Consider the following 22543-nt stretch of genomic DNA (forward strand, 5'->3'; position numbering starts at 1 on the left):
ATCTATCGTCCTTTTTTTATTTTTTTATTTTCCAAAGTTACGATCCGTATAAAGATTTTAGCGCTTTCACATTTAATAATGTACTATACACGTAGCACTTGTTTTTAATGTTTAATACACGCATTTTTTTCAAAAATTTTAGTAAGACGCACAAACTTCACGTATTATACATGGATTACTGAAAAAAATGATATACATTTTTTTTAAAAGCGGTATAGCCGCACGGCTGTACTCAGTTTTCCTTAATTGTTTTCCCAAAAATCGTACAGCCGTTCGGCTATACTATTTTTGCATTAAAAAATCGTATAGCCTGCCGGCTTTACCTCTTTTGAAACGTGGCATATGGGCCCGGCGAGCGTCTTTTTTAAAAGATATAGATAGTATAGCCGCACGGCTATACTCTTTGTTAAAAAATATAAAATTTGTTTCTATACATTTGTTTTTTGGCCTACTTCTTTTATTTACCATACCTAATAAGTAATATCTACCCTTTTTTAATCACTTTGCTTAGTAATTATAGTTTAATTATTATTAATATAAAAGGATTGAAGAAAAAGAACACAAAGTAATTAATTTCTATTTATTAAGTCTTTTGTGAAATGGTTTGGGTGTCTTGAGTCATTTTCTCCTCAGCCCAAGAGCCCTATCCATTACAATTATGCCATTACTCAAGTATCTATCGTCCTTTTTTTTTTTTTAATTTTCCAAAGTTACGATCCGTATAAAGATTTTAGCGCTTTCACATTTAATAATGTACTATACACGTAGCACTTGTTTTTAATGTGTAATACACGTATTTTTTTCAAAAAATTTAGTAAGACGCACAAACTTCACGTATTATACATGGATTACTTAAAAGAGGTATAGCCGCATGTACTCGATTGTCCTTAATTGTTTTCCAAAAAATAGTACAGTTCGGCTATACGATTTTGCATTAAAATCGTATAGCCTGCCGGCTTTACCTCTTTGCCACGTGGGCTTAGGCCATGGGCGGGTCTTTATATATATAGTCGTATAGCCAACCGGCTATACTGTTTTTTGAATTTTAAAAAAGGTATAGCCGTCCGGCTGTACTGTTTTTTCCTTTTAAAAAAAATTATGTTTTCTTTTGAAACGTGGCACATGGGCCCTGGGAGCGTCTTTTTTTAATATATAGTATAGCCGCACGGCTATACGCTTTGTTATTTTTTATTTTTAAAAATATAAAATTTGTTTCTTTACATTTGTTTTTTGGCTTACTTCTTTTATTTACCATACCTAATAAGTAATGTCTAGCCTTTTTTAATCACTTTGCTTATTGATTATATTTTAATTATTATTTAATATAAAAGGATTGAAGAAAAATAACACAAAGTAATTAATTTCTATTTATTAAGTCTTTTGTGAAATGGTTTGGGTGTCTTAAGTCATTTTCTCCTCAGCCCAAGAGCCCTATCCATTACAATTATGCCATTACTCGAGTATTTATCGTCCTTTTTTTATTTTTTACTTTTCCAAAGTTACTACCCGTATAAAGATTCCAATGACAATAAAAGAAGCCACACAGACCTTGGACCTTGCTAAGGTATCATCCCGTTCAACAGAATCATGTATCAACAGAATGTGATCCAGCAGATCATTATGAGAACGCCTAAGAAAATTGAGTGAAAATTGTCAAACTCTGTTCTAAGAAAACTAGCAAATAGAAGTATCAGATGTTTAAAGTTTTGCAAGTTACCTGAAAACTTTGGACAAGTGAGTACACAACGATTTGTAGGATGTTTTAGGATTTCTCTTCACATAATGAAGGAATTGAACCATTATCAAGATTGACCGCACCGTGTCCTCAAAGCTCTTCCTCGGCTTTAGAAGCCTAAGCCAATTATTTTCCTTGGGGAGTACAAAAATCTCGGGCTTTTCTTGGAGAGTACTAAAACCCTGAACCAAATTCACAAAAACCCCAAATTTCAAAGAAAAGGTATATGAACAGTACCTGTGGATGTCAACGGTGGAATTACGCTTGGATGAACAGCCACCGCTGAGGGTGAAAGACGATTACATCGAAGAGAGAGAGTACACGAGGGAGAGAGACGAGCCGAAGAGATAGAGCCAAGAGAGTTAGAGAGAGAAGCCAATTTCTGAAAAACTGATATGCGTACAATCAGTTCACAATAAAGATGTATTTATATCTTGTAGTTGTAAAAAAATTGAGAAGGGGTTGTATTTTTAGTTAAAATTAGCAAATGGGTGGCATTGGAGGTCATTTCGCGTTTTTTATATGTTTACGAAGCTGTATATCGGGAGTAAGCAGTGACCAAACCAACCACAGGACGACATGAACGACGATCAAAGTCTCAGACAGGATCTGGACCCCCATAGCGACCACAGCTCCGACTACCTCCCTCATCACCCCCACCATCCCTCCCACCCTCTCCAACCCCAACAACAACCTCAGCCTCAGCCCCGCCGACCTCGTGGCTTCGCCGCCACAGCTGCCGGGTCCGTGGGCCCCACCAGTCCCTCCACCCCCACCACTAATAAGGGCAAGAGGGAGAGGGAGAGGGAGAAGGAGCGCACGAAGCTTCGAGAACGGCTCCGTCGATCCATCACGAGCCGGATGCTCGCCGGCCTCCGTCAGTACGGCAACTTTCCGCTGCCTGCTCGTGCAGATATGAACGATGTCCTCGCAGCCCTCGCACGTGAGGCCGGCTGGGTTGTCGAGGCCGACGGCACCACTTACCGCCAATCTCCCCCTCCCTCCCAAATTGTCCGTACATTTCTAGTTTCTAATTTCTCGTTGTTCTTCTTTCTGTTTTTAACTTTATTTAAAGGAATAATAAAAATTATTATTATTATTTGAAATTGGTGACAGGCAATGGGCATGAGGTCGGTAGAGAGTCCAGTTTCATCAGGTGTTAGAGCAACAAAATCACTGGAGTGTCATCCTCCTCACAACTCATCATCAGTTGTGAGAATTGATGAGAGCTTGTCACCAGCATCTCTTGATTCTGTTGTGATTGCAGAGAGAGACACCACCAAGAATGATAAATTTTCTAGTGGTGGAAGCCCCATCAACTCTGTTGAGGCTGATCAGCTCATGCAAGACCTTCCCATCAGACCTGGTAACCATGGCATTGGCACCACTGCTTTTTCTACACCCGATCCCTATGTTCCTCTCTATGTAACACTTGCAGTAAGTAAATTCTTCATTTTTTTTTTCTGCGCTTTCTGACTGCTGATTGTCAAATTCTAAGACGAACCATGTTTATTTTGTTTTCAGATATTTGTAATTCTAGGTTTTTTAAGTGATACAATTCTTGGGGCTTGTTTGGCAGACTGGGTTCATCAACAATTACTGCCAGCTGGTTGATCCTGAAGGCTTAAGACAGGAGCTAACTCATATGCAATCTTTAAGTGTAGACGGTGTTGTCGTGGATTGTTGGTGGGGTATTGTTGAAGGCTGGAGCCCCCAGAAATATGTTTGGTCTGGTTATAGAGGTCTTTTTAACATTCTCCGGGAGTTCAAGTTCAAATTTCAGGTACTTCTCTCTGATTCATTGATAAAGCTTAGGGAAGTGTAAATTATTTTGAATAGCTGAACCATCAAAATTAAGCTTAATAAAATTTGGATTTAAAAGGTTTCCATTTAATATCACAAGGCTTAGTATCAGCAAACAATTTGAGTGATGCATATGATTAGTCAAACACATGTTGAACTTGTCTAAGACTTATCCGAACGCATGTATGTCTAAACTGTTCTCAAATTACCATGGATAATGAACCAAAATTATTGATATCTTCTCCAACAGGCACACAAAGGAGCACACATGAATTTAACAAGTAGGCATAATTGGAAATTTACATCAGTTCTCTCTCTCTCTCTCTCCCCCTCTCCCTCTCACACGCACACACACACATCTTTTTCTGTTCTTTTTCCCCTCTAATTGATAAAATTATATTCAATGTATCAGAGCCTCTATTTTTCCTTTTCTTTTGTTTACTGAGCGCACAAGGAAACTTGCTGGGAATGTTAAATTCCTTATTTTCCATTCTGTGTTAATTTAAGGCCAAGATAATGTTGTTTCAGAGAAAGTTTAAGCATGTCACATAGAAATGGAACTATCCAGATTCTTAATGTATTGAATGGTCAAAAAAGCAGTGCAATTAAAATTTTTTTTTTCCTTCAAATAGTACGAATCAAATTAGATGACAGTAGGGTTTATGAAACTTTTGTCTCTTGGAGGTGCAATTTTTTTTTTCTTTTGTCATGTGGTAATGTTGGTCTATGTTTTCCCAAAAATGTTGTGGAGTTTTTAACTACTATATCATCTTAATCTATCAGGATTTTGGTCCCTGATTAAGGAATATAAATGTAATTTTCAGTTTGTGGCAACTCCTTTATAGAGCCAAACTTATGGGAGGCTCTATCAATCTCATTTGTGTATGAATGCATATAATTCTTGTAGGTGATTATGAGCTTGTATACTGTCTAAGCTGTGGGCCAGAAATTTTTTATATCTGTTATTCGTGCTGTAAAATAGCTACTCCTATGAAGACATTTCTATTTTCAGAATACTTTCAATTTTTCTTGCACTAGATTGAGTACTTGAAAATGCATCACGGCTCAGACCTTTCACTCTTCCACTGCAATCTCCTATGGTTTCAAACAAAAGAATGTATTTTGTTAAGAGCATTCTTGCTACTTCCTAATCTTGTAACCCAAGGAAGTTTTAATTTGAATAGGTTCTTATTCTATATTGGAGAATCTTGCACTCTGTTGATGAATGGTTTCTGAAATCATTTTGCTGAAGGTTGTAATGGCATTTCATGAATATGGAAGAAGTGAGTCCGGTGAAGCCCTGATCCCTCTTCCACAGTGGATCTTAGAGATTGGTAAGGAAAACCAGGACATATTCTTTACAGATCGAGAAGGAAGGAGGAACACTGAATGTCTATCTTGGGGCATTGATAAAGAAAGAGTTTTACATGGAAGAACTGGTGTCGAGGTATGAAAATATCTGAATGATGTTGAGGCGTTCTGTCTTTTACGCTTGGACCATGAGATTATTGCGTCCGTGTTTTGTTTTGTTTTGTTTTACTGTTTCATTTATGCTGTCCTCCATTATATGCCCCTATGTCATTTCATTGTTTATATGGTTAATTGTTAACTCCTTTTTTTATTTCTTTTCTGTTGGGCCTACTTTTGTCAGTTGAAACTTATTTACTTTTTGTTTCTGTTGTTCTTTGCTTTCTTCATGCAGGTCTATTTTGATTTTATGAGAAGTTTTCGCACTGAATTTGACGACTTGTTTGCTGAGGGTCTTATTTCTGCTGTGGAGATTGGGCTTGGATCATCTGGGGAGCTTAAGTATCCTTCCTTTTCAGGAAGGATGGGGTGGAGGTATCCTGGTGTCGGTGAGTTTCAGGTATCTATTAAAGCTAAACCATAATATTTGTTGAAATTGTTGTGTATCCACTTAGAGTCTCTTTGTCCATGTATTCTGCAGTTTAAATTAGACAAGAAAAGGCTTTCTATTTCCTCACAGGTCTTGATTCACTATTTTATTTCACATCAGTTTGGAAGTATTCCCTCTTTTCCTTCGATCTTTCCGTCTTTACATATGATATAATGGCAAAGATGGAAAAAGTGTTGTTTCCTTCATGTTGCTTCAACTTTGTGGCATTTATTTACTGCATTTCGTTGGTTCCTGAGAAAGTATTGTTTCCTTCATGTTGCTTCAAATTTTAGACTCTGCATTGCAATTGTATTGAAATTTATTAATCACTTGTTTGCAGTGTTATGATAGATATTTACAACAAAGTCTGCGGCGAGCGGCTAAATTGCGTGGGCACTCATTCTGGGCCAGGGGACCTGATAATGCTGGTGAATACAATTCTCGGCCACACGAAACTGGCTTCTTTTGTGAGCGCGGTGATTATGATAGTTATTACGGGCGTTTTTTCCTTCATTGGTATGCACAGTCACTAATTGACCATGCGGATAATGTACTGTCTCTTGCAAGCCTTGCCTTTGATGAAACCAAAATAATTGTCAAGGTGTGTATCTGGCCCTTTTTCCCCCACTGACTAGCTATGATTCACTAACTATGCATTTAGATGGAAGGAGTGGAAGGGAAAAATAGGTGGGACCATAGGTTCCCTTGTTTTAGTCAAAAGCGTGGTGTGCATTGGTTATAAAGGTGTATATTGTTTTAGTTATTCATAATTTGAAATCCCTACTTCACCAATCAACTTATGAGAGAAAATGAAGGATGTTCCACTCTCCCTTATATCAGTTTAACTTAAAAACTCCCAGACATACTGTAAGTGACACCATCGATGCTCCTAATAAAATCCGTAATTTGGTTCCTGTACTCATGGATGATGAATCCGTCTTCCTCTTCCTTTACGCATGCTTCTGACCAGTATAGGACACCAATACAAAGGCAACGAAGAGTGGCCTGCATACGACCCGGAATTTTATGTTTGAACCAGATTTTGGGATGTTGAGAGAAGTTGGTGTTATACTGTTTCATAACGATGATTCATCAAGTTCAGTTTCCTTACAAGCACGCACATGTTGGTGTACTTGAACATCTTTCATCGTGGCTCATGACTCCTAAAACTATACAACTCTGCCTGTCTAGAAGATGTTAGGTATTTAGAATTCCGTTTATGCATGAATTGGTGATGATTTCTTATGATATTCCTTTAGTCTCAAAATCCAGCATAAAAGTAGTATACAGATTAGTTATGTTCAGTCTAGTTGGACCAACCTAGAAATGGCATATAGGTACGTTACATTGAGAAATCCCAACATCAAGCCTAGAAATAGTATAATGATTTGTTATACTTAAACTGTCTGATATTCATTGACATTGTGTGTGCCTAGAACTTAACCAAGGGGATGCATGGTCGTGATGTTCTTAAAAGTCCTATCGTGGAATTGTTACATAATGAAAAAATAATTAAAAGATGCAAATGTGCAGGTTCCTGCAGTCTATTGGTGGTATAAGACTTCCAGCCATGCAGCAGAGCTAACTTCTGGGTACTATAACCCAACAAACCAGAATGGGTACTCTCCAGTTTTTGAGGTTCTGAAGAAACATTCAGTGACAGTGAAGTTTGTTTGCTCAGGACTGCATATATCGAGTCAGGATAATGATGAAGCACTGGCTGATCCAGAAGGTTTGAGTTGGCAGGTGATGGCCCTTGCTCATGCCCCTTCTCTTTGAGCTCTGTAGCTGTTTATAGTGTCAGTATTGCTAGTGGCTTTGGTCAATGCTGAGTGAACCCTAGAATTCCCTGATGTTTGAAAAGGCAACAACTCAGTATGAATTGTTGAACTAGGCAGTTTTAAATATAATTTAAAAAGTATGCTTAATGACGTGGATATGTTTATCTGTATTCAATTTGAGTGATGCTAGCTTCTCATTTGTTCCTACAGGTTTTAAATTTAGCCTGGGATCAAGGATTGCTTGTAGCTGGTGAAAATGCACTTTCATGTTATGATAGAGAAGGATGCATGAGAATAGTTGAGATGGTCAAGCCAAGGAATGATCCTGATCACCGCCACTTTTCATTTTTTGTATACCAGCAGCCAGCTCCTCTAGTTCAAGGGGCAATTTGCTTTTCAGAGTTGGATTTTTTCATTAAGTGCATGCATGGTAAGTATTCTCACAGAGCAATAACATTTAGTGAGAAGTATTCAATTTGATGGTTTTTTTGGATAATTTGGTTGGTGTTTTTTGATAAGGAAATTGATGGGTGTTCAAACAGTGCATTAGCATGAAATTCATATATTCCCTTTTTTGTTCTTCTCTTCTTTTTCACTATTTTCTTCATTCACACTTCAAAGAAAAAGTATTTCATACTTTGTTGTAGCCCTAAAATAGTTCTACTTAATGGTCAAAAGCAAATACATCATAGCTCCCAAAAATCTCCTTAGACAACAGGGATTCGAATGTGCTGTAGGACGTACCACTGTACAGTTTCTTGATGGTCTCTTGCTGTTACATTTAGCTGAGATAAAATTGCCAATTTCTACTGTGCACTTTTTAAGAAGCATTTTTCTCTGAACTGTAACGACTAAAGACACAGGCGACTTTGTGACATACCGGTGTTATTAGATCATTTTCTGTGGTTACCAGGGATACAGAAAAGAAAAGGTCGTGATGTGTTGCCAATATTACTTATTAGAGGTGTCCTTTATTAAAATGGTTAAGAGTGGGATTATTCCTTTTGGCTTGGTTAGGCATAGTCTGCTTGTTCAGGAGTTAATAGATGGCTGGATTCTATTACCACTACAATATTGTGGTATCCGTAGCTCATGTTTTAATTTAACTTTTCCTGCAGCTGCTTTTGGCCCATAGATATTGTCTTTCACCTAAATTGTAGTGATGATAACTGTCTGTTTAAAAACTTCATCAAGATTAAATCAGCATGAATCTTACAAAGCTTTTCCAATTGCGTTTGCAGGTGAGATAGCTGGAGATCTAGTATCGTGTTAAAGATTGAATTCTGTGTTCTTTCAGAGGATGTTAAATAACAGGGATGGACTTTTCAATTGCTCATGCTGGTTTCATCCAAGTTAAAAGGAGACATGAGGTTCGAAAGTTTTATAATAGTTCTAGATTTCAATATGAATTGTTCCAGCCAAAGAAGTGACAGCATAAACTTCAACTTCAATTTGCGGTGTCGTCTAACTCATGTTTCTTGTAAAGGCAGTTTCAGATCACAGAAGAAGTATGTGGTGCAAAGCCATATATAACTTTTGTTTTTTTGATTCTTCTCTCTTTGTATTGTAGTATTAAAAGGCAAATTTAGCTGTGTAAATAAAGTTTGTGTAATTTAAGAAAGACGCTCAGATCAAAACAGAAGGGATTGGATTGAAAAGAATTGAGCAAGAAAGTGGTTCAGTCAAAATTAATGGAATCATCTTTTGAACTGTGGTTTTAACAGATATTAATGTTTCTTTTGTTATGAATTGGGCCCAGGGCCCAGAACAAAACAATAAGACAAGAAAACTATCCACTTTAGAATGTTTTACTCTGAATGTTATGTATCTATGAATTTTTGCAAACAAATGTGAAATAGTTACTGATTAAGATTCTCTCAGTTTGAAAAAGTGTTTATATTTTAGATGACGAGCTCCCATGCCCCCAAGGGATGTTTTCAAATGTATAAGAGTTTTTCAAATCACAAGAAAGCTCGTTTGATATTAGAGATTTGAATGGGAGGGTTTTGGATATGGATTGGGCCCAATTTAAGTCATTGGATTTGGAGTTGACCTAAATTCATCTAATATCATAAGCCGAAACATGGTATGTGAAATAACTTATGAAATTAGAAATTTGGAAAGCCCAATTTAAGTAATTGGATTTGGAGTTGACCTAAATTCATCTAATACCATAGGCCGAAACATGGTATTTGAAATAACTTATGAAATTAGAAATTTGGAAGGATTTCAACAAATTTTTTTAGTACAAGCAATAGTCAAAACTATGATGCCACGGAGGTTCGAACTTGAGACCTTTGATAAGTCAAGGTCTTTTTCTACTAGGCTAAATCCCATTGATAAGAATTTCAACATTTTAATTCTTCATTTGAGTTTCTCTACTCTCCGGCTCTCTCCCTTCTGTGCATGGTTACATGAAATTAGGACTGGGTCCACAATGGAATGAAGAGTTGAGAGGTCTTAGATACCGGATTTTGGGATTGGAGTGCAATGCATGTGCGTGATCATCATTTGGCTCGCGGTCCACTAGTCGAAGTGGGTAGCTCGAGAGCCGATGGGCCAAAGCCCGGTCTAGCCTAATGGTTAGGTCCACTTGGCTCGACTCGTTCTAAGGTTGGATAGGGTTTAGATTTAGGATTTGAAACCTTTGGCCTGCCCATGGCCCGACCCAACCCGAGTAGGCTCGCCCATAGCCTTATATTGCCTTATTTCCATCCCAAACGTTTAAGTAAATGTCTTGTCTTTTTACTTTAATTTATTTTTATATTATTCTCTTTACTTGAGTTTACAATGTATGTAGAATTGGTGAATGAAAAAAGAGGAAAAAAAAAGTGAAAAAGAAAATGGAAGAATGAAAACATTTTAGAATAGTTTTAAAAAATTACCAGTCTTTTGAAAATAAAGAGGAACATAAAAAAATGAACCCATTTAATAACCAATTTTCAGTTTCCAGTTTTCATTTGTGAAAAATTGCAAACAGGAAACTTTGTTTAGGGAATTCGCATTGGGTGCCCAAAATTGTGCCACGTGCCTAATGCGCCTCCAAATTAACTATGAAAAGAAAAAACAAAAAGATTTCGCTTCGGCTGCGTAATTTTCATTGGTGGTAACAGTCTGATTCTTTGGCGCTTTTAAACCGACTTTCCCTGCAGGCGAAGATACAGACAAAGCCCAAACCCTAATCTGGAAAAAACAGCAACGGTTCTGAGAAAATTTCATTTCATTTTCCTCGACTTTCCTTCGCTCTCCTTAAACTCATCTCAATGGCGACTGAATCAGCAGATTCGTACATTGGGAGCCTCATAAGCCTAATTTCCAAGTACGAAATACGTTACGAAGGTGTTCTCTACTTCCTCAGCGTCCAAGACTCCTCCATTGGCCTAAAAAACGGTACGTTTTGCTTTTCCATTTCTTCATCTGTCTGTGATTTTCTTACTTTCACATTTACAGATATGATCGCATGTCTGTTTGTTTGATAAAATGTCCCTAACAATCGGTACGCTCGGCTAGGGTTTAGTTTTTTCCCTCTTTTTTTTTCACAAATCTGTGTGTGTGCATATACAAGTATGTATGCTCGTGAAGTTCTTATGTATTTGGTATTTGGATCATATTTCTGGCAGTGTATGTAATTTCTATCAGAAACATAATCTCAAATGTGTACAAATGAATGCATTTTGTGCTGCTAAGTTGTTGTAGTTTATATCTGTCAGTTCTCAAGGAACGGGGTTTAATTGGCCAATAAATTCTTGCCACAAATTATTTAGTTTGGCAAGAAATCCTTCTGTGAGCTTGAAAATAAAGCAGTATTTTAAAGAACATTTTGCTTGCAATCTAATTGTTTTTTCATGATAAAGTTTTCATCATACTCATTAGATGTAATCTTTCACCATATCTTTTATATTGAGTCGATACTTGTAAGTTACAGTACTAACGGTTAACTTTGTTATTAATGTTCTGTGGTCAACATCATGCAATGTTCTTAAGGTCTTGAGATCTTCTAGGTAATAAAATGAGAAAGAGAAAGAGATGACTCAGTTCAATGTTTATAATGTCTTAAGTTTTCTATCAAGTAATTTTCTATTTTTGCAAAGACTTTTTTATACACTAGTTGCACTTAAGTGAAATTGCTATCTGTTCAACTTATGTTGTGCATACAACTTGTGTGCATAGGCAACGTTTTAGCACACCCGGTTTACAGTCTTCATACCTGAATTTTAGTTAAAATTAAAACATCTGTAGGCATTTGTTACATAAAACTGTTCTTGTCTTCTATAGTTGGGAAATCAAACATTTTGAATGTATCGACTTCTGTATGATATTGCAGTTAGGTCATATGGAACAGAGGGGCGTAAGAAGGATGGCCAACAAGTTCCTCCAAATGATAAGGTTTATGAATATATTCTGTTCAGAGCAAGTGACATAAAGGTAAGAGGGAGACATAATATACTTGATTACTGTTTACTCTTATCTCATTTTCCTTTTATTTATTTTGTTAGTTCTTGCTTTGAGATGGCAGGTTTTTATTTTATTTATTTATTTTTAATTTTAAAATTTTTTGTCTTGGAAATGTCATTGTAATTCCTGTTATTTTGTTTATTCTTTGTCTTCATTGTAAATTTCCTTTATACCATGCTTGTAATTTTTAAGTTTACTGGAAGAGACAATTTTTTCTGATTCTAAATTGATGTAGAACCAGAAGAGAGGTAGACAAAGGTTAGAAAATAGGGAGAACCAGCGAAAAACACATGATAGAGGTCTAAGCAGAGAAGAACAAGAGATGGAAGAGACTGAGGAGGAGAAAGGCAAGTTAGGATAAACTCAAATTCTTTGTTATCAAATCAGATAGGTGAAAGTATCAAATTCCAATCATAATAAGGCCAGTTTATACATGCAATCCTATAAGATTATAGTTGCATACCAATTATCAATTAAGCTAATAAATAACTAGCCCCCAAGTTCCATGTTAATTAAATATAATTTAAACTTAAGATCTTGTCTACACACAAAATTTTCTTCTTGCATTCATCATTAATTTTGTAGGCATTTGTTCCCCATTGGATAATATCATCAATCAAAACTCCTTTATAACGTAGATATTTGTATCTATTATTACATTGATGCATAAGAGAAAGAAATAGAGGAGGGAGAAATGGAAGGAGAGGAAGAGAGGAAGTGGTTAGGGTTTCAATTTTGATAATAGTTCCTAATTCCAGTCATCTTAGGTTTTTTTGAGGCCTATTATATATAATCGGCAGGCCAAATCTGCGAAGGATGATGTAATAGAAATATGGATCCGAATAGTTTAAGAAATCTTAATTTAAATTAATGAAACCCAATATAAGATAAAAATCCCAAAGTTGAAATAAAATGGGAAGGTCCTAAATTAGTACGAACCCACTTACATCATTTTTCTGGCTACAAGAATTTGAAATTTTAGTAACACTCAGGTAGTGCCATTCATATTTGTTGAAAAGGTTGAAGTGAGGTCAAGACCACCCTCAGCAGCATGGTTCATAGCCCTAGGCTTGAAGATCTGGGACTAATCTGAGCACATGAAAGTGTTTCAAAAGGGTAGCTGTAGGCTCTCCAAATCAACATGAAAATTATCATATGTTCTCACAAGAATCATTGTTAAGCCATGGCTGAAAACAACAATCCAAGAACAACTAAGTAGAAGTTTAGAGTGTAGCTGCATATCATTCTTTGTGGAGTTGGGTTATGGATGTTAAAAACGATATTGGAAGTTTAATGTCCCATTGAAGGTAACTGGTGAAGGTTCTAGATTCTTTAGAGGCTACTAATTTTATGATAATCACCGATTGTGATGCAAGGATTTCTTTAGGCATGTTGCTCCTTTTTTTTTGGGGTGAAAGGCATGCTGATCTTTGAATTTTTAGTATGTAACATAGACAAAGAGATTACCTTGCTCTCTGTGTGTGTGTGTGCATGTGTGCTTTAATATCTCTGTAAGCCTCTTTAAAATCCTCTACTTCACTCTATAGCTGTTTTGGTTGATCTTAAATTCTTACTGATCTAGCTCACTATAAAGAAAAAAAGAGTGCAGTTCTGTCAACAATTTCTTTAATTATATAATGGGGAAACTAGTTTTAGCCTCTTTCACCAGAACAGAAGAAGGAGATCTCGACTATTCTTATCTAGTCAACGTTGGTGAGAAACTTGAGCATGCAATGTTCTGTGTGACTGGCCTTTTAATTGGTTTTCTTCTCTATGTTGTATGAAAATTATTGCATGTATCCGGCCTTTTTATCCTATTTGTGGTTTCCGTGACCTTTTGAGGCATGAGATCCCCTGTGATGTTCAAACTGACATCTTTATCAGCATCACCTTGAGTATATTATTGTCCTTTTCCCTATTATGCCCTCTGTTTTATTAGTTTTTATGTGGCATGGAAGGTGATACTTCAACTAGCTCTCTCTCTCTCTCTCTCTCTCTCTCTCTACCCTTCCCTCTCTCCCAGAACACAGACATGCATTTTTTTTCCTAGATTTCTCTTAGAGCATGAGATGATTTTATGACTGATGTTGATGAACAAGATCTCATTTTGATGAAAACGTGCCTAGACAATTAAACAAATGAACATATTGGGATGCTAAATATGATAGACTATTCATGTACTGAAAATGGGCCTATTTTCACAATTGTAGGATTTGCAAGTTAAGTCTCATCCGCCTGCTCAAAGAGAAGAACAAACTCATGATGATCCTGCTATTATACAGGTATTGACATTTGGTTACATACCTTTGCGCACATACAGACACACTCACACATTAAATGACATATGCATTTATAATCTCTATGAGTAAATTGGAAAATATGATTTATATATTTATTTATTTTCTTTGCAGTCACACTATGCTGGGGTGCCTGTAAGTTCTCCACCATCAGCATTAGTTGGAGGTAAAAATTTGGTAGAAACAACTCATTGGCAGGATACCCCTGCTTTGACTAGTAGAGGCCATATTGGTGTCTTGCCTTCATATAATTCTGCAATTGAAGTTGGTACATCAGGACATTCTTCTTATACTCATATTGCTAGTCCTCCAGCACTTTCTTTTCCGATGTATTGGCAAGGATACAATGGGGCATCACTTGATATGTCTGATCATCCACATCACCGTATTCCTTTGCAATCTCCATCTGCTGTGTCACAGCCCTTGACAATGCAGAATAAGGCTCCTGAAAATCACGCATCTATAGCTGTTGGCTTGGCCACTACATCAGAATCTCTGAACCCTATAATTTCATCTTCTACACCAACTTTTGTACATCCAAACTTTTCTACCTCTGTCCCTTCTGTACATTTTTCTTCTGGTCTTGATATGCCTACGTCCATGGCTGCACGGGTATCTTTACCATCTCATTCTATACCTCTAAATGCTAGCCGACTAACTATGTCTTCATTGCCTTCACCCTGCCAAGACTTAGACATAATTGAAACACAAATTGCTACTAAAGCTGTTTCTGATTCAGTACCTGTTCTACCTGCACAGTCCATGCCTTATCCTGGATCATTTTCTGAAGGTTCTGATCGAGGTCCCTTGCTAACACCACCCCCATCTTTGTTAACTCCTGATCAATTGGCACCATCTAGATCGCACATACTTTCTTCCTCACAGAAACTCTACCTTGATGGAAAGGATATGGGCATTTTGATGCCAACCTCATCTGGATCTTCATCCTTGACTCCTGTAACTCGAGCACCATTATTGCCGTTGCCCACTTCCCAACAGGTGAGATTCGGAAGTTGCATTGTCTGCATATACTTTCTGATAACTACATTTCTCTTTTTTAATCCTGGTCTATTTTCAGATATTAATGCAATTGATTGTGTTCTATAATCCAAATATGTTAGTGCTTCCATAATGAAGGCTCTATGAACTTCTGCATACTAGACTTAGACCTCATATTTCTGCATTTTAATGTGCTTTGTGTGTTTATGAACTATCAGAATCCCACATATCTAGGTTTATCTTGACTACTGAAAAATAAATCTTTAGACTTTCAAGGAAACTTCCCGCCAAGATGAAAAGTATACGGAAACAGTATTATTTTAGCAATTGTGACTTACTAAAAAGAGGAATGTTATTAGAACTAAGGTAATGATGTCTTTTGGATGATCAAATGCTTGTATTTAGGCCCTGTATACAGTGTAACTGATCATATATTTAACTCTAATAGTTTTTTTGCTATGTATACTATATATTTTGGGGCTGGAATTATCACACAATGACCTCCACGTTTGTTGTGCTTTTTGCTTGCTGGTGTGGTTGTGAGAATGTGTGGAATGGATTGAGGCAGAAACAAGTGATTTTGGAAAGAAGCGTGACCAGAAATCTTAGTAGTGTGTAATTGCATTCTGAAGCACACATTTCTCTACATGATATGGATGCATGCACTTAAAAGTAGTGGAAGTGTGGTGTACATTTAGAAGTGCATTCCCACATGGAAGTATGGTTTTATGATCCAGTTTGTCATGCCATTTTGCTGTCGGTATATTGAGCATTCTTGTTGTGCTTAGGGGAAATATGCATCTTATTTTCCTTTCGTATCTTTCTGAAAATATTAACGTTAGCAGAAGCATTGTTCTATTTGTTTTAATTTCTAGATGTTTCCTGGATTAAATATCATGACTTGGCATTCTGGTAATCTATTTCATTGTTCTGTTATATAATACAGTCTCCATACTCAGCTACACCGTATACTGAGGAGTTTGATTTTCTAGCCATGAATGAGAAGTTTAAGAAAGATGAAGTATGGGGTTACCTAGGAAAGGAAAAACAAAGTGACCAAACAGAAAGAGTGGATAATAGTGGAACTGGTCAATGTGTGGATGACAAAGAAGGTTCTGGCCTGATACCGAACACAAAGGTAGGACATGGATTGTTATATACTGGATTGTTTAGCAGTCCAGTGCAAATTGTGAACTATTGATTATTGATTAGTTTTTGTTTGTTTCATGTAGCCTGCGTATAACAAGGATGAGTTCTTTGACACAATTTCATGTAATTCGCTCAACCGTGGAGGAAGAAATGGACATAGGTTTTCTGAGAGAATGAGGCAGGATACTGAGGTTTGCCAAGTTATTGTTCTTTTTTTTTTCTTTTCATATTGAATATTACCTACAAAAGTGCTAGTGAGTCATAGTTGGGTGATTTAGTAATTTTGTGTCATTATTTCTTTTCCAGACATTTGGAAATTTCCAGCAGAGATATAATCTTGGCTATGGTGGTTATGGTGCTGGACGTGGTGGTAATTACCGGGGTCCATATCAATGGGGAAGGGGATATGGCTACGGTGGGAGGGGTCGTGGTGGTAACATGCCCTTCTAATGTCAATTTGTGTTTCAATGTTCACTCAAGGTCCATGATTGCTTGTCTATGGTTTCTTTTTACCTCATTCTAGACATTGAGGACTGAATCTCAAAAGTAAATGTTGTGGACATTTTGAGATCTTCACGTTTGTTAGAGGATTCGGTTGGTTCATGCCGTTTTAGTGCCCATGAACTGGCCTTTGCATCTCTTGTTTAATGAAAATATTGTCCATTATACAATCAGTAGAAATAGAAATCAAATGCTGGTGTAGTTTTTACTTCTGCTCTCTCTCTCTCTCTCTCTCTCTCTCTCTAGAATGTCTTTGCAAGGGAGAATCACACATCTAAATAATATATTTAACAATAAACTGCATATGTTTCATTTAATTAATAGGAATAATTACCTCCCTTTTCCTTAAAAAACATAAATAAAATCATTTCCTCTCTTTCTTTGTGTCATTATTTGTCCTCTTTTTGTTGAAGATCCCTGTCTAGTAGAATTGTTAATTGTACGCAATGGAGTCAGGCAGATGAGGTTGTAAGTAAATAAGTATATAGTGCTTTTCTTTAGTGGGTTGAGTTCAAAGGTGGTTGCTCTTTTCAATCCACTGAATGAAAAGATCATTTTGAAAAGTATTTCTTTTGTCAAGTATTATTTTTTTGGTCAGGTAACAAACAATGCATTTTAAGGTCTGACATTTTCATGTTTTGGCAACCTTTTTTTCTTTTGGGTCATATTGAAGGTATTGCAACCCAAAGAGTAGACTTTATAGAAATTCATAACAAACCATGCCCTTTTGTGTATTAATAAAAATTAAAATTGTAGTGTATCCTTTGGAAGTTGGGAGTTTAGGGCCATAATATACATTTTCAATTTAGTAGATTGGTGTCCTGTCCTGTTGTATTTTGTTTGACAAAGTGATAGTTTAAACTATTCTAATGTACGGGAAGGGCGATTGAAGTCGAGTGCAGGGGGTGAGAACATTGCCTTGACCAACTGGCCTAACTCACGTATGTGATGGGGAGGGGAATTGGTTGTTCTCTACCCCAAAAGTTGTCTTTATTCTCTATGACTTTGTGTTCAACTTGCTTTGCTCTTTCACTTTAGAACCTTCATCAACTTGGGTCTTCCTCATGGTTGTGATGATGATTAAGCCGATCGTGGAACCATTTGCAATTAGAACCAGAATCCCTGAGCCAATGTATATTCCTTGTTTGACTAGGTAGCATTGGCCATCCAGCCATCCTTGTCCGTAGGGTTGGTCTCTGCTCATGCTAGTTGCTGCGCTCAGCAATGTGACTGCCATTACAAAGCTGGTCCTGCAACAATGGCCCATTTCCAAAATTCATTATCTCAATCCGCGTTTTCCCGTTCTTATGTCTTATTAATGTTTCTTAAATTGAGACACTTCCAGCTGAGAGCTGATCTGTCCATTTTCTAAGGAACTATTTTTTTTTTTTCAATTTTTTGGGGTTTGAAGAAGAATTAAAGGCTTAATTGCTTCAGTGTATCTTGAAATTATGATCAAATCTAGCATTGCCTCTAGAAATTTAAAATGACCCAATTTGTACCATTTACCGATGTTTTGCTTCTCATTTTACTCTCCACAGTTAAGTCTGACAAAAAGTCTGTTAAAAATATTGACGTGACATTAATGGGATCCATTGTTGTACCAAAATATATGTCACATGTTAGCGTTTGCAGACTTGACGGTGAAGAATAAAGTAAGACGCAAAACATTAATCAAACGTGCAAGTGGGTCACTTTGAATTTGGCAATGTGAAATTTAACTATAGTTTGAAGGGGTACTAAAGCAATTAAGCTAAGAAATGTGTGGTCTCCCGAAACCCACTCTAGTTTCCAAGTAAAGGTGACCCACATGGAGAAATGTCTGAAAACAGGTGGAACTGGTTATGGCCTTATCTGGGGTTGGATAGTTTATTTTATCTCAATTTATAAAATTTCAATCGTGAAGGATCAAGAGGAGAAATAGAAACAAAAATTGTAGCAGGCAGCTATTTTCTTATATTGCGTATATGGTAGGAACTTGTCAACTGTAAACCAAAAGGATAGATATTGAGGAGGAGATTGAAAACCTACCAGGAGATGCACACAAGAGCCATCCAAATCGTTGGTGTTTTTGCTTTGGAACTGATACTGAAATCACTACCACCCTTCTTCTTTCTCTCTCTTGAACAAAAATAAGTGCAAACTATCAAATTCCCCACCATCTGAGCTGCAAACAAACATATCAAGGCTGCAACTCCAAACCCAAATGCCTGACTTTCTGGCAAATGACAGAGTCTTCCAACCATCCTCAGCTCCTCCTCCTACAAATCAAATACCACAATTAATAAAAAAATTAAACTAGTAATTATTATTACCACAATTAATAAAAAAATTAAACTAGTAATTATTATTATTAAGATCAAAAGTGTGTTTATGTATGTATGTATGTATGTACCTTCGTTTTCTTAATCTCTGCGGCTATGCATGATATGATGGAGACAAGGCCGAGGGAGGCAACTACAAAAAGAATTAGCACCAACTCATATTGGTGTTTCTCCATGAGAATTGAGAAGGATGCTGAGAGCTTATTGAGAGAAGCTTGAAATTATAAACAGAGGAAGAGAAGGAGGAGGAGGAGGAGGAGGGGTCTTGGATTTTACTCAAAGTATTGAAAATATAATATTTGGTGGCGGTGATGGTGGGCTTTTGGGTTTAGGTGTAGACAGTAGGTAGGTACCAGTCTTCTTCCTCTCTAGTTGTTGTTGAGACTTTCTTCTCCCAAACAATTCTTCCATTGCTTTGGAGGTGGAGAGAGATACCATTCGGTTTACGTATTAGACAGTTTTGGAATATTGTGCCAGGCTTTGGATCAGACTAAGCAACTAAATATCTATTTTAAAATTGGTGCTAGTCAACGGCTTCACTAATGAGATGCCCAACTCATCAGGGATTTGAAGAATCATACGAAGAAAATAGAGGACGGATTTAACGCGGCTTTAGATTTGCGATGACTCTAAAAAGAAGTCATTGTTTTGGTAGATGTAGTCACGTAGGTTAGGTCATTTGGATAAAGCAGTGCGTCCTTCTCTTACACTCGAGTTCAATCTCTTCCCTATACATTAAGAATACGGGATATCAATTTGTAAAAAATAAAAATAAAAAATCCTGGCCTTTCCTTTTACTAATTACCAAGTACTTTTTTGTATTATTATTTTTATTACATTATTCCAAGTAAAAATAATAAATATTTGGTGTCTCTCACGCTAGTATGGTATGGGATGGGGACCATTGTTTTAGAACCGCACTTCATTTGGATAAAGTAGAATTTGCAATTAGAAGCATTGATTTACTACGGTTTCCACCGTCTGAGGATTCTTTGGTGTTCTTTCATAACAGTGAGAGGTGCAACTTTTGATTTCAATTTTATTCGTTTAACCTTCAATGGAAAGATTGGTGGATGCCATAAAGGAAGGATGGCTGGCGGGTAGGTGAGAGAAAGTGAGAATATTGTAATATGTTCAGGATTTATTCTATGAAACCGTGGATTTTAAAAACTAATTTAAGAAACAATTTATAATTTTCCTAAGAAAAGAAACAATTTATAATTGAAAGAGATGTCCCTTCCCTTTGTCTTTCAGGCGTAAGTGCTCCACATGCTCCATTTGGGTTGTCTAAAAACTCTATGGCTCGTTTGTTTAGGTGGATTTGGATTTGAGAACCCAAATTTAAATGTTTGGGCCCAATTTTTAGAGCTGATTTAGATATGAAGGAAATTCATTGAGACTTAAAAAAAGGGCAATGATTTCCCCACTCCTATTTTATCCACTTACACTTAAAAAAGGAGTGTAAGTGGATAAAATAGGAGAAAAAGGAGTGGGGAAATCACCACTCTAAAAAAAACATAAATATTAATAATAATAATACAAGCGATAATCTAAATAGGGGATTTGAGTTCCTTATACACACACACACTACTGACCAATGTGTCATGGGACTCTGAACTTGAGACCACTGGTATGCAAATTGAGGCCATTTTTCACTGGGCTAGACCCCGTTTACAAATCCATTGAAACTTTGATATGTGTAAATTTTAGAATTTGAAATAACAGATAAAACTAAGAATTTGTATGGATTTCTCTCTCCTCTGACATCTCTCTTATGCAATTTCTCGCTTATCCTATACTACCTCTCCTCATCCCTTCGCTTTCGAGGCTTTGAGCCATACGACATTTGCATAGCAAATACATAGGGATAGACTCATACAAATCCACCCTTTTTTCAGTCCCCATATGCCTATGCAACTGCATGGGAGCTTGTGTAAAATTTTTGGTATGCCTAAGGTCGAGGATCCTGGAAGATACTTTGGTTTGCCAAAAGTTTGGGGGAGAGCCAAGAGAAATGCATTATCCTCCACAAAAAGACCAGATTCTTGCCAAAGTTGACAGGTGGAAGCAACAACTTCTCTCATGAGTAGTTGAGAAGTGGGCTCAAACAGTGGCGGATCCAGGATTTTTACCCCAGAGGATCATAGTGTAAAAGTTCTCAAACAAATTTGGGACAGAAAATAACACTCTTATATTGACATTAATTGCTAAGAAAGTAGACAATCCAAATATTGGTAAAGGACCCCGTAGTGTAGTGGTTTGGAGCAATTGATCCCTCATGAAAAGTTTTGGGTTCGAGTCCTAGCATCTATGTAGTATGTGTAAAAAGGAGGGAACATAAATGATTTAATTGCACTTGACATACATTATCTGAAATTTTATCCATAAAAACAAATCACCATTTTATGTCATATAAAACGAATAAAAAAGGAAAGATTATTTTTCGATCTGCATGAAAAAGAAGGATTAGAAAAGAGAAAGCAAAGCAAAAAAACTCGAAAAAGTAAAAGGGTTAGAAAAGGACTTGGTCTTGCAAGGAGTTGACGAGTTCTTTCCCAAGAATTGAAAGAGGAGGCAAATAGAGAGAGGAATCGGAGGGTTTTTTTTGGGGAAAGGAATTAGGGTAAGGGTTAGGGTGGGTTCATAGTCGGGTAAAGAGGGGAGATGCTATTGTGTTGTTCCTTTTTTTTTTTTCCCTAAAGCTTGGCTCAAAATGACATAGTTTTGAGGTGAAGTCATTAAAAAAAATTGAATGCACTTGGACCAAAACGAAGTCGTTTTGGCCAGCGCTTAAAAAGGAACCTTGCGCGGTGAGCACTGCGCAAGGCTTTGGCCTTGGGGACTTTCGTCGAGCAAGTTGTGTGCACATTTAGCCAAGGGGTTCCCTAAGACCTCCACAACCTCTTTTGTTTGTCATCCAAGGGGTCGAGCAACCCTTCTTGTCCCTTAGTGCATCTGCCACTAGGCTCAAACTCTTAAAGCTCAATATTTTCCTAAGACTATTTTTTCAAGCTAAAAAGGGGGGACGTGCTTCTTGGGTGTGGCAAGCCTATTACAAGGGAGAGATTTGATAAAGAACAAGGCTCTCTCGTAGGTTTCGAATGGCAGTCATGTTGTAAGGAGGTATGAAAGCTAGTTTAGAATTTAGAAGCTCCCCCAAAAATTCAAAACTTTCTCTAGAGAACCTTGAGGAGCTGTCTTGCTACAAAGGCTAATCTTTTCCGAAGAAAGATTGGGATTTCTCCAATGTGCCCCATGTGGCGATGAAAGCAAATTCATTGAACATATGCTCCTTCGATGTCCCTGGGTGGAGCCTATCTGGTTTTGCAGCCATCTCAATATGCGGATTGATAAAAGAACTATCACTATGCTGGACATATGGCTTTTATCCCTCTCTACGAGTTTGAATGGCAATCCGGGAGACAAGGACAATATCATGACTAGTATTGGTTACATTTGTTGGAACATATGGAAAATGCAGTGCAAGGTAGCAATCAAATCGCACCCGCTAGCCTAACGGTTGTAATTTGTGAATCACATGCAGCTTGTTGGAGCTACCTTATTGCACAAGCCTCGAAGAAAACAAGTCACATACCCCTCCA

At 37.0% G+C, this 22543-nt stretch overlaps 3 protein-coding genes across 4 annotated transcripts; 2 read left to right on the forward strand and 1 right to left on the reverse strand.

The window, feature by feature from the left end:
- Positions 1-2191: 2191 nt before the first annotated feature.
- BMY2 (beta-amylase 2) lies at positions 2192-8925 on the forward strand. Its single transcript, XM_016795944.2, has 9 exons — positions 2192-2746; positions 2852-3172; positions 3315-3518; positions 4791-4985; positions 5241-5405; positions 5776-6036; positions 6969-7181; positions 7427-7646; positions 8458-8925. Exons 1-9 carry the CDS (start codon positions 2315-2317, stop codon positions 8487-8489), a joined length of 2043 nt encoding a protein of 680 aa, XP_016651430.2. The 5' UTR covers positions 2192-2314; the 3' UTR covers positions 8490-8925.
- Positions 8926-10299: 1374 nt separating this feature from the next.
- LOC103336679 (protein decapping 5-like) lies at positions 10300-16829 on the forward strand. Of its 2 annotated transcripts, none has more exons than XM_008239769.3 (7): positions 10300-10606; positions 11541-11641; positions 13882-13953; positions 14083-14967; positions 15914-16105; positions 16200-16307; positions 16423-16829. In XM_008239769.3, exons 1-7 carry the CDS (start codon positions 10480-10482, stop codon positions 16564-16566), a joined length of 1629 nt encoding a protein of 542 aa, XP_008237991.2. In that variant the 5' UTR covers positions 10300-10479; the 3' UTR covers positions 16567-16829. The 2 variants fall into 2 exon arrangements, with proteins under 2 accessions (XP_008237991.2, XP_088912050.1); XM_089055924.1 differs by having other exon boundaries at positions 10301-10606; positions 16200-16316.
- Positions 16830-17323: 494 nt separating this feature from the next.
- Positions 17324-19337, reverse strand: LOC103336680 (protein MODIFYING WALL LIGNIN-1). The gene is made up of 3 exons (XM_008239770.3): positions 19013-19337; positions 18649-18878; positions 17324-17867 (listed from the first exon to the last, which is right to left on the reverse strand). Exons 1-3 carry the CDS (start codon positions 19115-19117, stop codon positions 17615-17617), a joined length of 588 nt encoding a protein of 195 aa, XP_008237992.1. The 5' UTR covers positions 19118-19337; the 3' UTR covers positions 17324-17614.
- Positions 19338-22543: the final 3206 nt, after the last annotated feature.

Source organism: Prunus mume, linkage group LG7 (assembly GCF_029339155.1).
Source record: "Prunus mume cultivar Tortuosa linkage group LG7, ASM2933915v1, whole genome shotgun sequence".
NCBI lineage: Eukaryota > Viridiplantae > Streptophyta > Magnoliopsida > Rosales > Rosaceae > Prunus > Prunus mume.

Coding starts and splice junctions, on each gene's coding strand:
- LOC103336680 (XM_008239770.3), bottom strand. CDS start 19,117: ATGGAGAAACACCAATATGAGTTGGTGCTAATTCTTTTTGTAGTTGCC. Junction 18,879..19,012: donor CAGAGATTAAGAAAACGAAG/GTACATACATAC, acceptor TTTGATTTGTAG/GAGGAGGAGCTGAGGATGGT. Junction 17,868..18,648: donor GCTCTTGTGTGCATCTCCTG/GTAGGTTTTCAA, acceptor CCATTGTTGCAG/GACCAGCTTTGTAATGGCAG.
- BMY2 (XM_016795944.2), top strand. CDS start 2,315: ATGAACGACGATCAAAGTCTCAGACAGGATCTGGACCCCCATAGCGAC. Junction 3,173..3,314: donor CTCTCTATGTAACACTTGCA/GTAAGTAAATTC, acceptor CTTGTTTGGCAG/ACTGGGTTCATCAACAATTA. Junction 6,037..6,968: donor AAACCAAAATAATTGTCAAG/GTGTGTATCTGG, acceptor GCAAATGTGCAG/GTTCCTGCAGTCTATTGGTG.
- LOC103336679 (XM_089055924.1), top strand. CDS start 10,480: ATGGCGACTGAATCAGCAGATTCGTACATTGGGAGCCTCATAAGCCTA. Junction 10,607..11,540: donor CTCCATTGGCCTAAAAAACG/GTACGTTTTGCT, acceptor ATGATATTGCAG/TTAGGTCATATGGAACAGAG. Junction 11,642..13,881: donor TCAGAGCAAGTGACATAAAG/GTAAGAGGGAGA, acceptor TCACAATTGTAG/GATTTGCAAGTTAAGTCTCA.